General features: G+C 37.7%; 4 protein-coding genes across 4 annotated transcripts; all 4 read right to left on the bottom strand.

Annotated features, from left to right (window-relative positions):
• Positions 1-242: 242 nt before the first annotated feature.
• LOC140942182 (beta-2 adrenergic receptor-like) lies at positions 243-1,292 on the bottom strand. The gene has a single exon (XM_073391146.1). It carries the CDS (start codon positions 1,290-1,292, stop codon positions 243-245), a length of 1,050 nt encoding a protein of 349 aa, XP_073247247.1.
• Positions 1,293-4,491: 3,199 nt separating this feature from the next.
• On the bottom strand, positions 4,492-5,496 carry LOC140942181 (melanocyte-stimulating hormone receptor-like). The gene has a single exon (XM_073391145.1). The coding sequence runs from the start codon at positions 5,494-5,496 to the stop codon at positions 4,492-4,494; it is 1,005 nt and encodes a 334-aa protein (XP_073247246.1).
• A 6,231-nt stretch (positions 5,497-11,727) lies between these two features.
• LOC140941747 (melanocortin receptor 5-like) lies at positions 11,728-12,992 on the bottom strand. The gene has a single exon (XM_073390759.1). It carries the CDS (start codon positions 12,974-12,976, stop codon positions 12,038-12,040), a length of 939 nt encoding a protein of 312 aa, XP_073246860.1. The 5' UTR covers positions 12,977-12,992; the 3' UTR covers positions 11,728-12,037.
• A 2,093-nt stretch (positions 12,993-15,085) lies between these two features.
• LOC140940075 (melanocortin receptor 5-like) lies at positions 15,086-16,062 on the bottom strand. The gene has a single exon (XM_073388958.1). The coding sequence runs from the start codon at positions 16,025-16,027 to the stop codon at positions 15,086-15,088; it is 942 nt and encodes a 313-aa protein (XP_073245059.1). The 5' UTR covers positions 16,028-16,062.
• Between the last annotated feature and the right edge of the window lie 933 nt (positions 16,063-16,995).

Below are 16,995 nucleotides of genomic sequence, written 5' to 3'. Positions count from 1 at the left end.
AACGTGAAGCGTTAAGTTACGCTAAAATCTGTATCCACTCTTCCACGTGAGAGAATGGTTCCGAGGATGAAAGTGAGTCTGGCTTACGCACACTCTCTTTCGCCGGATAGCTTTGCGGCGGCTCGCAGACTACTCGTAGCTGTGATGGTGGCAGTAAAGTTAAATTGTTATCCTCTGGCCCAGTATTGCTTCCGCCGGGAGTGACATCTCGAGAATCGGTATCGTTCTCGCGCATTGATTAATTACAATCTGGTTTCCATTGTATCATTGTCCAACGTTAGGATCGCAGGTCTTGCTCTACTCTCCGTTGCACTCACAATGTTGGGTCTTTTATATTTTTCTAGCTCACTTGTAGACGAGTTAAGTGTTTGTTTTTTTCTGTAACAGTACAAGAATAGAGCGTCTTTAAAGTCAGGGATTCGTAAAGCGTATAAAAGTGGATTCACAAAAGAGTTGGAAAAGTTTAACATATTCGCTAAGTAGTAAAACCGTCCACTTACTAGCGAGGGACGGACGAAGATGACCGCGTTCATAGCAATTAGCGGGAGCCAAGATAACAGAGCAATAAATGACACAAGAAGCAAAGTTTTTGTCAGGCGTTTGCTTTGATTGACTCTGTTTGGCTGTTTTGAAGCAGTATATCCTCTTTGAACCTTTCTCCAAATGGCGATGTTCCATCCACATATTGAGCAGGTCATAATTACAGTGTAGGGTAACCAAAAATACACGAATCCTCTTTGCGAAGTAGTTACGAACAGTGCAAAAAGTATCGCAGAAACTATCGAGGCAAGAATCCAAGTTAGGCAAATTAACGCACGATATGCTCGCTGTGATAGTGTTCGATGCTTGAATGGGTGATATGTGGCGTAAAATCTCTCACCTGATATCATGGCCGCCGAAATTAGAGATAACTGCATGAAGAGGTCGTCAAAAAATCGGTAAAACCTCTCCGACGAAGTGCTCCACTGCGCTTTCCATAAATGATGCTCTTTTCCTAGTAAGTAGATGTAGATTGGTAAGGACACCGCTCCTAACATAAAGTCGGCAAACGCCATATTGACGACCAGAAACAGACTTTTCTTCCTAAGTCTCTTCTTGGCTACAAAAAGGATAATGGTAAGGAGATTTCCAAGGACGATTGAGATGAGTATTAGGGCAAAGCAAACACAGAACCCGATTCCTTCTGCTTTGGAAATAGCGCTGCCCATCGACGCCCAAGTCTCATTTTCAAATACACGGATAGTAACTGTTGAGATATTCATTACAACCTTTATCGATGAAGTCTTTGACATGTGAAATTGCGCTTCTTAAGTGTATGTCTGCTATTGATATAAATATGCCAACCAGAAACTATTGGGGTTACTTTGTTACGGTGGTTGATATATTTGAATAACAAAAACTATGTTTACAAACATTAATTATCACTATTAGCACAGGATGTTGGTCTGTCCAAGAATCGATTAATAATCAGTTGCAAGTATAAATCGATTGGTGTTGAAGTAATTTTTTCATGAAGGTAACAGCAAATGTGAGCAAAAATGATTAAACGTTAAATGATCTAATTCCAATTGTTGACAGCTGCAGTGTTTTATTGCTTTCTTGATGAGGTGAAAAATACTCTAATATTAATCTATCCGGCGTTCTTGTTAGGTGTAATTCCTCATGTTTTTCTCTATTTTCAACTAAATACCCATCCCTGGCTCATCCTTGATAATCTCCACTACACACTGAAGGGATATATTAGCTGATATATCCCTCGAGATTTTCATAAGCTGGGGTTTTCAAATTGGCCTTTTTTCTAAAATGAATAATGAGTGTGATAATATCGATCGTCAAAACAAATCCTCGTGGACGCGCATCAAGCTTTTTAGCACCTTATTATAATTATCCTGGTTCTTCTTCTTTTTTTGGTAGTCTTTTGAGTAAGAGCCATATGCAAGATAAAAGGAAATAGAAGTATAAAGAAAACAACCATTAATCTGTTTAAATTAAAGACAAAAAATTGAAACCATAAGACATATTTAAGGATTCTCGAGCCTTGATTGTTTGAATACCAATAATTAAACCCAAACCTCACCAATGTCGTCAAAAGCGCAATCAAGATCCTTCGGAAAGACAGCTGAAGTGTAGTAAGAGAGGACAAACCCTCTCTGGGGCTAGTCCATAAAAAATCGTTTTCACTTGTATAATTTCAACTTTTGAATGGATTTCTCACTGACTTAATGCGCGGTATTCTTCGTTAACAAGAGTTCACTGATAAATCTAATTCACGCGGTGTCTTTAGCTTACGAAATAAATAATTCAGCCACGGAATAAGACCACACTCAAATTGTCAAAACCTAGCCTCAGCGACGCTCATCAAGCTTTCGGTTTCTCATCTTGTTGACTGCCAGTTAAAATAACAGGCCAATTGCGTCCCGATGTTATAAATTTTTAACAAGCGGCATGACTGAAGTAGAAGGAGGCGCTATAAAATAATGGTGAAGACAGGTGATTTTGAACTTGCATGAAAGGCTTTTTAAGTTTATATTTTTTTTTCTGTCTTATATTTGTATAAAACCTCTAATAAATACGAAGCAGAGGTAAAACAATATCAAAGAGAGGAAATTCTCTCTTGTCTGTTTTCGAACCTTTAATAAGCTTCTTGCCTAAATTACCCTATTAGCGCTCTGTTCGCTATTATTAACTCTGTCAAATGAGAAAAAAAAACATTTGTGTACAGATCTTATGAGTTTTTGTAACAAGCGACGTGACTGAAGTAAGGTGACGAGCTAAAACTAACGGTAAATCAAAGTGGGCTAGCATGTTCATATACTTTCAAAGTTAACGGTTTTTTTCTTTCAATTATGCATATCACCTCTAGTAAACACAAAACAGCAGTAAAACGAGAGCATATTCCTTCTTGTTTTCGCGTTTCCACCCACTTCAACTTTGTGAAACATTTGTCCTCGAATTTAATGATAATGATAATGAATTTGTATAGCTCTAGAACTATAAGATATTCAAAAGCGCTTTACATTAAGTTACAATTAAAAAAATTCCTAAAAAGCTAATAATAATAATAATAATAATAATGATAATAATAATAATAATAATAATGACAAAATTTCCAAGTTATGCTAAAATTCAATGTTAAAAGGACACCTCGATGCCTCCAGCTTCCATGTCCCCTGTTAATACTAAGAGCCGCGGAGTGAGGGTGAATCATCCTTTGCACAAATTCGATCTAGTATACCAAAAACCGATACAGCACTAGGTATATATCACTTCTACGAGCGTTGCATTGTAGGAGCGCTTCCAATGTGCCGAAAACGGATTTTATGACGGAACAGAAGGCCTATCCAATATGGTTTTGGAGACGGGACGAAAGATTTCCAGTATATCCTTAAATTCCCCTCCATCATTTATAAAAGCTGTTACTGGTTGAAACTCTTGTGTGAAGTATTTCCCCGATTTTTATTAGAGTCTTCTTTGCGTAGGGACCTGAGAGCATCAAGTATAATAACAGGTGCTAAAACTCGCAAAACTGAAAAAAAAAAAAAAAAAAAAAGAAAAGAGAAAGACTGAAAGAAAAGAGAGAAAGGGAGAAAAAAGTAGACCGCACTTGGTTCGTCATAACTCATATTTATCCTACTTTAAAAAGAAAACACAAACAAATAAAACAAAAACACAAAAGGTCAAAATCTTGCAATGAGATTGTAAAGTTAAGGGTATTTACAGTTTATAATCATCATAATGACAATTTTAGAGGTAGCATGTTCACATAGTGGCTCTTCGTCTCCCTGATTCCTTGTCGAATTGAAATTTGCAGGAATTGTTTATTTTTCGGGAGAGGGGAAAACCGGATTACCCGGAGACAAACCTCTCGGAGCAAAGGAGAGAACCAACAACGAACTCAACCCAAATATAGCGTCGACGCTGGGATTTGAACCCGGGCCACATTGGTGGGAGGTGAGTGCTCTCATCACTGCGCCAGCCTTGCTGCCCAGTTTCAAGAGTGTGTGAAGTTCTTTAACTAGTAATACTTGGATCGCAGAATGGGGAGGCCCATAAAATATCAGGGCTGGTAAGGCGAAAGAGAAATGGAGTTTCGCTTTCGTTGCGAATTCTATTGGCAGCATTTTCTTGAAGCGTCGGCAGTCGGTGCTCCCTCTCTTCATCGGTTTCGTTGGCAGGGTAATTGTGGTATTTTGTAGATGCCTCTGTACGTGTTTGTGGTCGCTGTAGCCTCTTTTCTGTCTCTTATTGACGGCGTTGCCTTTGCTGTGCTAAGCGATTTTCTCTCTGTTCCGCGGGTTTCTTGTTGTCGTCTTTCACTCCGTGGCTCGTAATTGAGTCACGACATGTTGCCTGGAAACACAAACTGCTCGGTGACGTCAAACACTAGATGACGTCAGGGCGAAGTCCTTGCGATATATAGATTCATATAGAGAAAAATGGGGTGTTCGAGTTTGCAGCTGGCTAAGACCACGCGCTTCGCGCGCGACGAGATTATGAACTTGCTTCGCTCGTGGCCTTTGGCCGCTCCCTCCGCGAGAACGAGAGTGTATCAAGTTCTTTACTCCATAGACAGCAAATTGGTCTGATTATATCTTTCATTGCTTCTCTGACTTCTCTGATCTTCCAGCAATACAGCATTGGGTTCAATGACGAATGTACGAAAACGAGAGTAGTGGTATACTCCCTAGCAAGGTAAAGAGGTAAAGGGAAACTTTCTCCTGGCTCCAAAGCCACCGCTATAAAATAAGGCAAATAACAAACAACCAGTGTTATTTGCACCCACAGTGCACTGGACACTGCCCTTCTGTATCGAGCTTTGTTCAGAGAAAATGCTTGACTCGGTTGCCCCAGTGAAATGTGACTCTGTACTCGAATCTTATTGTGACGCAAAGTAAGAAAAATTTTTGTGTAAGAAACGATTGAGGTGACCACACAGAGCAATATAGCTATGTTCCCACACCATGAAGTTATGAGGGTATTAAAGAGGTGAGTCGCTGCGATGACAATGGCTACAAACCAAAGCGTGGTTATAGTTGCATAGGTTTTCTTCAAAGTCACAACTTGTCTGTATCTGAGCCTCAGCAAAAGGGCGAGAAGCCGGTCCAGGCTTATTGTAGTTGTCGTCAGTAACGACACTCCACCCAAACTATAGTTAATAATAAAATTTGAGTGAAATACTAGGCGACAAACATTCCATTTCCTCTTCATCATAACCATGAAGCGTAGAACAGCGAGAGGAACTGAAGTGATACCAACACAGAGATCGGCTATTGCTAGGTTACAATACAGCACTTTGGACGGCCGATGGAGTGAATTTTCTTTGTAGAGAGCAATTAAGATCAGAATGTTCCCCAAAACCGCAGTAATGAAAACAAAAATGTGCAGCACTGGAAGAATTATTAGATGGTTGTACACTTGTCGTCTTAATTCGTCAGAGCAAAGAAATTCCGCAATGGTTGTTGTTTCTTCCTCTCCAGTGAAATTCTCTACCGCCATATTATTGCCGGGAAAATACCCGCAAATGTGTATTTTAATAATTTACTGGATTTATAATGTAGAAGTTCTCAAGTATTTGGTTACCCAACCACATGGCTTTATGAAAATTAAGATGAAACGTCATTCATTTATTTGAAGAGAAAAATATATCATGTTACTGTGTTACTGAAAGCGGGTGGTCTTTTGTCGCTTTGACGTATTGCGACATGTTTATCAGTAAAATATACCCGACATACTTCCTTGTATCTCCCATTGCTGAGGCAGTGTCCTAAGCTTGAGCATTATACAACATTCATTTATCTTGGTAAGACTGTTTTTTTTTTTGCGACTCAGTCAAAGTTTGAGTCGCCATCAGATGCGCATGCGCTAAGTAAAAAAAAAAGCCAACGGAGCGTTGGCAAAGTGTCCCGTTCAAGCGGCAAATTTAGACCAATTTTCCGTGTGAAAAAACTGAACAACTAGAAGAAAATGGTTTAGAAAGTCAATTTACGTTATGAAAGCAGTGATATACCAAAACTCGTCAGTAGTAAAGGAACGGGTTTATAACGAATTTAGTGGAATACTTCTAAGAAGGTGAACAGATACATATTCTTGAGGAGTCAAAGCTGTCGCTATACTAAACGGCAAATAACAAACAACCAATGTGGCCCGCTTCCACAGTGCACTTTACACTGCCTTCAGTGTTTGTATCGAGCTATGTTCAGTGGAAATTCGAAATAAACTAGCACCAACTAGTTTTAAAACATCTTGATCGTCGTTGATCGATTTTTGAGAATCTTTCCACCAACAAGTTTGAAACAGGTAGAAGTGACTGTATACTTTTTATAAAGGTTCTTTGACTATACTGCCATGACGTGGGTTGAAGCCTAAGAAAGTCTGGTTCAGAGGCTACGCACTTCTCTGCAGTCAGATTGGTATTATGTAATTTGGAATAATCGAGACTTTAGAATAGACGACAAGCCCTTTTTCTACAAGAAATATTACGACATTGGTTTCTGGGAAATAGGAGACTTACATTTTGTTCTCAGCAGTACGGAATCTTACGAACAGATCGCAAAAAATGTTAAAAAGACAAACTTCCTTAAATGGACTAGTATGAGACATTCAATACCAACCAACTTAAAATTTCTTAATCGCTCGGATTCGAGTACCTTTAATGCAATACCTTCCTTTAAAATCAATGGCAGCGTTTTCGATATAGCAAATAAAAAATCAAAAGATTATTATCCTTTTTTGATCAAAAAGAAGGCTTGTCTCCCAAATTATGTACAAAAGCTGAAGTTGGATTTTAATCTACCTAATGACGATCTCATAATGGAATTTCTCTTGCCCCATTCTATCGCGTTTGAACCTTATGTCAAAGCCGTTCAATTTAAAATACGCAGTCAAGTTAACTTGATGAACAGCAGTTTAACCTGAGTGTGTTCTTCACCGCTTGCCTAACTTCTTTGATCTTCCAGCAGTACAGCAACGGGTTTAACGACGAATTTAAGTAAACTAGAGCAGAGGTATACTCGCTCGCAATGTAAACCGGTAAAGATACATCTTCTTGAAGTGTCACGGCTTCCATTATTCCATAAGGCAGATAACAAACAACCACTGTTACTTGCACCCACAGTACACTGGAAACTGCTTTTCTATACCGAGCTATGTTCAGTGGAATTGCTGGGCTTTGTCTTTGTTGTCCCTCAGAAACGTGACCCTGTACTTGGATTTGGTTGTGACGCAGAGTGAGAAAAATTCTTGAGTAAGCGAGGATCCAGGTGACTAAACACAGTGCTATACCTATATTGGCAGACAAATAAGTGATTTGGGGATTCAAAAGGTACATAGTTGCGTTGATTGTGGATACCAACCAAAGCAGGGTTATTGTTGCGTACGTTCTCTTCAAAGTTACAACTTGTCTGTATCTGAGTCCTAGCAACAAGGCGAGAAGCCTGTCCAAGCTTAATACAGTCATTGTCAGTAAAGACACGGAACACAAAGTATAGCTAATGATGACACTGCACTTATATACTTGGTAGCAAATATGCTCTTGCTTGTTCGCCATAGGCGTGAAGCGTATAATGCCAAGAGGATCCACCGTGAAACCAACACATATATCAGTTATCGCTAGGTTGCGATAGAGCAGTTTGGATGGCGGATGAAGTGAAGATTCTCTATAGAGAGCAACTAGAATTAGAGCGTTTCCCACAACTGCTGTAATCGACAGAAAAATGTGAGAAACCAAAAGAAGTATTAAATGGTCGCCTACTTGTCCAATTAATTCTGTCGAGCAAAAATATTTTTCCAGTAATTTCATTTCCTCCTCTTCAGCTGAATTCTCAACCGCTCTATTTGCGTCGTGCAATTACGTGTCTTGTGGTTCAATTGTGTCCTCAGTTTAAATTTTATGTTCCTCAAGGGAAAATGATGTTTAAATGCTAGAATAGAATTGAACTACACTACGTGCAAGTGTGAATTTAAATAATTTGATGGATGTTATGATTCCAGTATTTTTTAGTGTCAGGTGTAAGCAAATATTTAATTTTCTTGTGTGTTTTTAACCGGTTTTGCCGAGATATCGTTATGCATAAGGGAAGAAACGTCTCTGGGTGGGAGATTTAAAGGAAGTTTGCTTGGGGTTTTGCTGCTGAAACCCTTCGATTCTGACCCTGTTTAAGGCAAAACGCATTAAAATTGTAACCCTATTTAAGACGCTAAATGGTGAAGTTGAATACCTTTGTTAAGATTGAAGATCCCATAAACCTATACCATACAGTGCGGCACATATCGGAGCGAGCTAAACATGGAAGTCCCCCCTTCCCCCCGCTTGAGCTCTTGTGTTCATCTGCCATCTGTTAACTCCCAAAGTAACCATTTTCCATATATGGAGGCCAAGAAACAATGCATTTGTTAATGACGACATATCGTCAAGACATCATGACCAATTTCAAAATATGCACAAACGCAATTTCACTACAATATTGTTCAAAAGCAATACTAAATTCTCAGTAATTCTAATAGTGCGTAATTAAACATTCCTTTTGTAGGTTACCAAGCACAAATTTAAAGACAGATAATACAACTATAAATGTATTCTGAGAGATTTCAGTTGTTTCTGTCTTTTTGCGTTTTCTCCTTTTATTCAAAGGGCATGATCTGTAACATGTAAAAGATGAAACGTGATCTATGACGTCAAAAAATCATTTCGTACAAAAAACAACAGAGCGACTAGTGTCATGATCTCAAAAGATCGTGAGAATTTTCAGGAGTTACAGGAAAATATAAACAGAGATTTTTCAAAAATATAATTAATTCGTCAAAGGGGTAACATAGACGTAGGCAATAAAATAAATATTAAGATAATTTAGGAAAAAAAAATAACGAAAACTTTATTAAAAATCTGATATAAATTTTACTAACAACATAATTTTTCGGAGTTTTGTGGTTTACAGCCACTTTGATTATACCCGGCAGTTTTCATGATTAAAATGAAAAGTCTTCATTCTTTTGTCAGTGAGAGAAAAAATGCTTCATGTTTTAGTTTATTTGTCTCTTCAAATTGTACTATCGATGTTAAAACTTTATTAAATAACCTTAGATAATTGAGCTGGCAAAAACATTCATGCTACTCTTATTTCCATTCACGCTTGAAGGCAGGTGGTCCTTCGTCATTTTGGCGTATAATTTGTATTATTGTGTCACTTTTAAGGCCTTTAGTTCCGTTCCACTTAGTTCCGTGTATAGACCGTTGTCAGATGACGTCACGGCGGCCATGTTGGTGTTCCAGACCAATCCTCTGGGAGTTGAACTCTTTTCTTATATAAACACTTTCTTTTGTTCCAATAAATTTGCATAGACGCCGGTCACGTGAGTGAAAACGCTCTACAGGTAGCCCACTGGGCATTAAGCCGCAATTTTCGTAATACTTTTTAAAACGCAACGCTCTTTTCATTACTCTTTTTGGCAAACGTCTTTTTTAAAATTTATTATTATTATTATTAATCCATTTTAATTTATTATTATTATTATTATTATTATTATTATTATTATTATTATTTTGTTCAGAATTACCTGAATATGGCCTATGCCCCGACTTTTTTAATTACGCATGATCTCTTATCCACTCTGTAAGTGCTAAAATTAATGGCCATATTTTTTGCAGTATTCTCCAGACATTTACCTCTCTGGGAAGGAGAGGTTACTTTGATTCGTCGGCGGACCCAAAATCAGGTGTCTTGTGTTTTACAGTGGAGTATTTAGTTCGCTTTGCTGTTAATGTGTTTCTTGATTGAAATGTTGTAAAGTACACATTCTGTGTTTCCATGCTTAAAGGTAAAATGTCAATATCCAATTTTTTAAAATCTAATATTATTGTGCATGTTATTATATTTTCCAAACATATCTTCACTTATTAGAAAAATTCAATTTAATTTGGAGTCTTTTAAGCTTCCATGTTGCCTGGAAGTTTTTTTCTTGGTCACTGCATACTTAGAAAATAAGTTCTTGACTATTCAGTCAACACTATCAAGGCACAGTATTAGCATAAGGCTTAGCAGGGCTTCTTTTCCCATTCTCTTTAATTTGATAACTGAAAGTGGGAGTTAAGCAAAACTTTGAATTTTAGATTCATAATAAGCATGATTTATTGAGAAGTCCAAACTGATAAACCGTTAAAAAAATACCACAAACTACCCAAATTAACTTGTTATAGGAAATATTTAACTCCTTAAAGAGCAGATTTGTTTGATTGTTTCTTTCACTGCTTGTCTAACATCTCTGATCTTCCAGCGGTACAACAACGGGTTTATTGACGAGTTTAAGTATACAAAAGTAATGGTATACTCTTTAGCAAAGTAAGCAGACAAAGGTGAATCTTCAGGCGTCAAGGCTACCGCTATACCATACGGCAGACTAAACGACCAATGTTACCTGCACCCACAGTGCACTAGACACTTCTTTTTGTTTCAATAATAATAATAATAATAATAATAATAATAATAATAATAATAATAATTTATTATTTATAAGGCGCAAAATAGCATTTAAATATGATCTAATGCGCTCAAACCTTCGTTCGTTCTTTACTCAGAGGGAATGCTTGACTCAGTTGTCCCTGCAGTGAAATGTAACTTTGTTCTTAAATTTCGTTGTGACGCAAATCAAGAAAAATTTTTCTGAATGCGGAAAAGTATACATTTTCTGCGGACTCTCCACTAAAATTCTCTACCGCCGTGTTACTGCCGTGAAAATACCCTGAAAAATGTATTTTAATAATTTACTGGATTTCATAATGTTGACTGTGAAATTCTCAAGTATTTGGTTACCAACTATTTCCTTTCTGTTTCGGCCGGTTTTAACCCAACAACGTGTCTTAATAAAAATTAAAAATTAAACCTCATTTCTTTATTGGAAGATAAAAAGTATATATATCACTGTATCATGTCATTTTGCAAAAAAAAATTGTAATCAGTTTTATGTAATCAGTTTTATGTTAAAACTTGGTCAAATAAAAATGAGTGATAATAGTTTTTTAAGCTAAAAAGGTAAATGCTGCTCCGGGGTAGTGGAGACTCCCATATAAAAGTGAAGAGGAAACTCGTCGGAAAATTAAAATTAATGTGGGTCAAGCTTAAATGACCCCTAAGGAGACCATACTACAACAGACATCATGGCATTTTTTGTAAAACATCTTTATGCACAGCCCTATGCGATACGTGAATGGGCAAATATAGTGACTTTCCGTCCCAAACACCTTAACTGTGATTAAAATCTGCGATTTACACCCCTAAGCGAGACAACAAGCATCCCGTTACTTTTATATAGGAGGAAAAACAGGTGCCTGAACAGCTAGAAGAAAACGGTGTAGGAAGTCAGTGATATACCAAAATTGGTCATTAGCAAAGCAATGGGTTTATGACAAATCTAGTGGTATACTACTTAGCAAGGTGAACAGATAAAGGTACATATTCTTGAGGATTCAAAGCTAACGCTATACTAAACGGCAGATAACAAATAACCAATGTCACAGGCTTCCACTGTCCACTGTACACTACCTTTAGTTTTTGTATCGAGCTATGTTCAGTGGAATTGCGAAATAAATTAGCATCAACTACTTTTAAAACATCTGCATCGACTTTGATCGATTTTTGAGAATCTTTCCACCGACAAATTTAGAACAGGTACAAGTACCAGTTCAGGGCCGAATTGTTCAAAGCTGGGTTAAGATAACCCACAGTTAGTGCGAGATTTGAATTCAGATTTGAAAGCTTAAAAAGCATTTCAGTTTTAATTCTTTTTGTCTACAAGTTGATGATTTGAAGCTCTAAAAATAGCAGAGAAAATTATCCGAGAAAATGCTTTTAAACACAAGAAAAAGAAACCCGGGTTAAGCGCTAATCGGCTTTCGAACAACTGGGCCCCGTTGAATTTGAGGTGGTAAATATCAGTTTTAGTGACTGTATACTATTGATAAAGGTTCTTTAACTATACTGTCATGACGCGTGATGAAGCCTTAAGAACGTCTTCTTAGGAGGCTACGCTCTTCTCTGCATTCAAATTAACTTGTTGAACAGCAGTTTTGCCGGAGTGTTTCTTTCACCGCTTGTCTGACTTCTCTGATCTTCCAGCAGTACAACAACGGGTTTAATGACGAGTTTAAGTAAACAAAAGTAGGGGTATACTCTCTAGCAAGGTAAACGGATAAAGGTAAACCTTTTTCTGGCGTCAGAGCTACCGCGATACCATACGGCAGATAACAGAGAACCAATGTTAGTTGCACCCACAGTGCACTGTACACTGCCTTTCTGTATCGTGCTATGTTAAGCGGAATTGCTTGACTTGATTGTCCTTGAGAAAGGTGACCTTGTACTTTGAATCGGCTGTGTCGCAGAGTGAGAAAAATTTTGGTGTAAGCGATGATTGAGGTGACTAAACACAGTGATATACCGATATTGCCATACCAAAAAGTAATTTGGGGATTTAAATAGTACATAGTGGCGGTGATAATGGATATAGCCCACACTATGGCAATTACTGCATACATTCTCTTCGAAGTAACAAGTTGTCTGTATCTGAGCCCTAGCAACAGAGCGAGAAGTCTGTCCACGCTTACTGCGGTCACTGTCAGCAAAGATACGGAACACAAAGTATAGCTAATAATGATATTGTAGTGAAACACTTTGCGACAAATATTCCATTGCCTGTTCATCTGAGCCGTGCAGCGTATAACGGCTAGAGGATCCGCACTGAAACCAACACAGAGATCAGTTATCGCCAAGTTACAATATAGCAGTTTGGACGGCGGATGAAGTGAAGATTCTCTGTAAAGAGCAGTTAGAATTAAGGCGTTTCCCAGAACTGCAGTAATGGACAGCAAGATGTGAAAAACTGAAAGACTTATTAAATGGCCGTTGACTTGTTCAATTAATTCTGTAGAGCAAAAGTATTTTTCAAGTGACGTCTTTTCCTCCTCTTCAGTCAAATTCTCAGCCGCCATGTGTCTTCTTCCCCATTCACTTACGTGTGTTTGTGCATTGCAATAATTTAACGAATTTTATGACAAATGAGGATTTTAAAAAGGTCTGTTATGATTACAATATTGTTAATTGACAGGTTTGCAAATTTATTCTTTCTCTGTCTTTTTTAATACCCAGCGGTTTTTTCACGATTAAATAAAAAAATCAGTCCTTTGTCAGAAGGCTGAGGAGGATTTGCGTCATGTTTTATTTTATATATTTTCAAAGCTCGGTTTAAAAGTCCAGATAATTAATCTGACGGCAAAAAATATACATTCTACTCTTATCTGCACTACAGGTTACTGAAGACGGGTGGTCTTTTGTCATTTTAAGTATCGTAACACGTCATTTTTAAAAACGGCTTGCAAGCCTCTAGGCTACATAGTTCCGTGTTTTAAAGTAGTATACTGGGCATTTTAAAAGGGTTTGTAAAACGAAACAGTGGTCCTTCTTTTTTAGGTTCCTAAAATGATACAATGCTTAATTTCTCTGTTCTTCTTTTCGTTTGGAAACTTTAAATCCTTCCCTACTTAAAGCAGTGTAATTCTACGGTATCACGTGAAAGTGGCTTATGGTTTGACGTTTTTCTTGCCCGCGTTTAGCTGCGTTTCGTGCCGTTATTTGTCATTTTTCCGTATTACAATGTGTTCAGTTATTACTATAATGACCTCGAAATTCTAAGATAAAATCTCCCAGGCCCCTGAGCTATTCATTTGCTCGCAAATAAAACAAATAATATTCAAAACAGTTCATCCAGCTGGACTGTGTAGATTTGCCTATTGTCGGATATCTTTGAAGGCGTTGTAATTCATGCTACTTAAGTTTAATCCTATGGCTGGACTGTGTAAATTCTAAAGAACAAGATGATCAAGTAGAGCAAACCAAGTCACACATACACACCCCTAAACCTATAACTTTACATACTAAAAGTCTATGTCATACATCAGTACAATATCTACATGGCAAAGAATATCCCTGGCGGCTTTATTAAAGCTTACAATACCAACTATTGGAAACTCCACTGATTAACGTTTCTAACTAATTAAGATGATTGTTTGCTTTGTCCCTTTTCCTTGTAAAATGGAGTTCAATGATGTAAATACGCCTTATAGTTGGCCTGGTAAAGAACCCCTGAAAAGATGGCAAATAACAACCGATTAAGTTTGTCGTAGTTCGTTTTGTAGCGGCTTTGTTGCGAAGCGACGGCGGAGACCAACCCGATGTAGTCATATGTATACAATATATGTTGTAGGTAATTTTGTATTCAGTGAATTTTTGTTTTTCCTTTGTTTTAAATTTAGTAGGATACATTACCATACCTAAAAAAGAAAAGGAAAACAAAAAATAACTGAAATAAAGCAATCCACGCGCGGTACCAACTCGGACAAATTTGCGATGAATAAAACTTGAAGGAGCGAAGCTCAAAAGACAGGGAAAATAGAGTGATTTAACTCAATTGACAGGGAAAATAGAGTGATTTAACTTAACCTATGAAACTGAGACTAACAATTTTCCAAATAGCTACATGTACACAAAAGAATACAATGCAATACACCTTTTTACCGATACGGTGGCCATAATGAATTAATTAGATTTAAGGGGTATTATGGGATGCCCAGGGGGCATGAGCACAATCCGATATACTCGCTCAGCATTTATGCGCGCTTTTCGGGCCAATTTTTCTTTAAGTTTTCCTAGAAAAAGATTGTAATGGGAAAAAAAAGATCGTTGTGCTGTGTTTGGATGTAATAATGATCGCCCTTTTCCTGTGAAATAAACAGTGAAGTTCTCTTTTGCCCGAAGCGCGCGCGTAAATACTGAGCGAGTGCCCCCCTGGGCATCCCATAATTCTCCTTAAATCTAATAAATTTAATATGGCTGCCGTATCGGTAAAAAGGTCTATTAGTGTATAATAGTGCGTAGTTGTCTACTATCTTTTTCACGGGTTAAGTAACATCACACTTGTAAATGCTCGATGGAATCAACCACAGTTTGGACGAAACGGAGTTTTTGTAGTTTAAAATTTTAAACCGGAATTCCGAATCTGGAAGCTTTGATTCTAAATCGAAACTGAACATACTGCCCGATATCTAACTCTTAATACAGCAAATGTGTCTGAGTGTTTCTTTTACCGCTTGTCTGACTGCTTTGATCTTCCAGCAGTACAACAAAGGGTTTAAAGATGAGTTTAAGTACACTAATGAAACAGTATACTTCATAACAAGGTAAAAAGGTAAGGGATAACCCTCTCGAGGCTTCAAAGCTACCGCTATACCATACGGTAGATAACAAACAACCAATGTTACTTGCACCCACAGTGCGCTGTACACTGCCTTTCTGTATCGTGCTATGTTCAGTGGAATTGCTTGACTCGATCTTTTTTGAGAAACATGACCATCGAGTTGAATTTTGTTGTGACGCAAAGTGAGAAAAATGGCTGTGTAAGAGAAGGCTGAAGTGATCAGACATAATGATATGCCAATTTTTTCATACCATGAAGTAATTACGGGATTCAGAAAGTGCATCGTTGCGCCTACAATGGACACAACCCAAAACATGGTTATCGATGCATATGTTCTTTTCAAAGTCACAACGTGTCTGTACCTGAGACCTAGCATCAAGGCGAGAAGTCGGTCCACGCTTATAGCAGTCATTGTCAGCAAAGACACGCTACATAAAATATAGCTGATGATTAAGTTTGAGTCGAGTGCATAGCGCCAAACAGTCCATCGTTCAGTCAAATGAGCTATCCAATACGTAACAGCAAGCGGTTCAAGAATAATGCCAACGCATATATCAGTCACTGCGAGGTTACTATAGAGTAGTTTGGACGGCGGATGAAGTGAAGATTCCTTGTAGAGAGCGATTAGGATCAGAGTGTTGCCCACAACTGCAGTAACAGACAAAAAAGAATGCAGCACTGAAAGAAATATAAGATGGTCGTTTACCTGTCCAGCTACTGATACTACAAAGAAAAGACTTTCTTTGATGCTTTTCGTTTTCTCGTAACCAGTAATATTCTCCACCATCATTTTATTGCCGTGCGCGTTCTGGAAAACATGTATTTAAATGATCTAAATTTATTTCCATTCCGGTATTTTTTCGAATATAAGGTTTGCAATGCGTGCGCCGAGATTTTCGCTTTGAGCGTTGTTACACCCAGCAGTCCGGCGTATTTGAAATTTAAAGTGGATCATTACTCCTATATAAGACGAGGATGATGAAAAACATCGTGTAATAGCCTAATTATTCTTGTTGTCACTGTTTTTCAATTCTCCTTTATATAATGTACAAAGATAAAAAGAAAAATAAAATTCGCCTAAATACTACTAACTTTTGCGAATATTACTACTATTTTCCTTTCCGCCGACTGATGGCGGGCGTTGATTTGATATTTTGCCTTATTGTGGCGTGTTCAACGATGAGCTGACGGAAATGATTCTAAGATTATATCTTTCAAGTTCATTACCTTGCTCCTTGTAACCGTCATTCAGTCTCTGCAGTAATAAATACTACAAAAGACAAACCTAATTTGCAAATCACATGATTCTACGATGAAGTTGCTGAATTTCAGCGTCAAATCAATAAAACGGCTTACAAAACTGAGCGTGCTTCTTAGTTTTAAAAGCATTTACTGACCACTGTATTTGAATTCACAACTAACTGTACTGTGTTTTAATAACCTGCAATTTTTGATGATTAATATAAACAACCCTTTTCTTTATCAGAAGATCGATGAGGATTAGCTTCATTAGAAAATTAAATGGAATTACTTTTTTTATATCAGTCCTCGTTCACTGACTGAAAGGGGGTATTCTTTTGTCTTTTTGGCTATTGAGAACCTTTTTAAGCCCCTAGGCTAGTTCCCTGTATAGGTAGTCTGCTGTTTATTGTCTTATCGCAATACTCTGTGCAATACGGTGCACATGCCACTATGCCGGCTCCAAAATGATCTCCATATAGTTTCTGTAAAGAACTTGGTGTTAGAGTTTGTAAAAGA

The sequence above is a fragment of the Porites lutea genome, chromosome 6, assembly GCF_958299795.1.
Source record: "Porites lutea chromosome 6, jaPorLute2.1, whole genome shotgun sequence".
Lineage (NCBI taxonomy): Eukaryota > Metazoa > Cnidaria > Anthozoa > Scleractinia > Poritidae > Porites > Porites lutea.
Note: the sequence above shows the minus strand (reverse complement) of the source record. Positions and strands in the feature narration are given on the sequence as shown.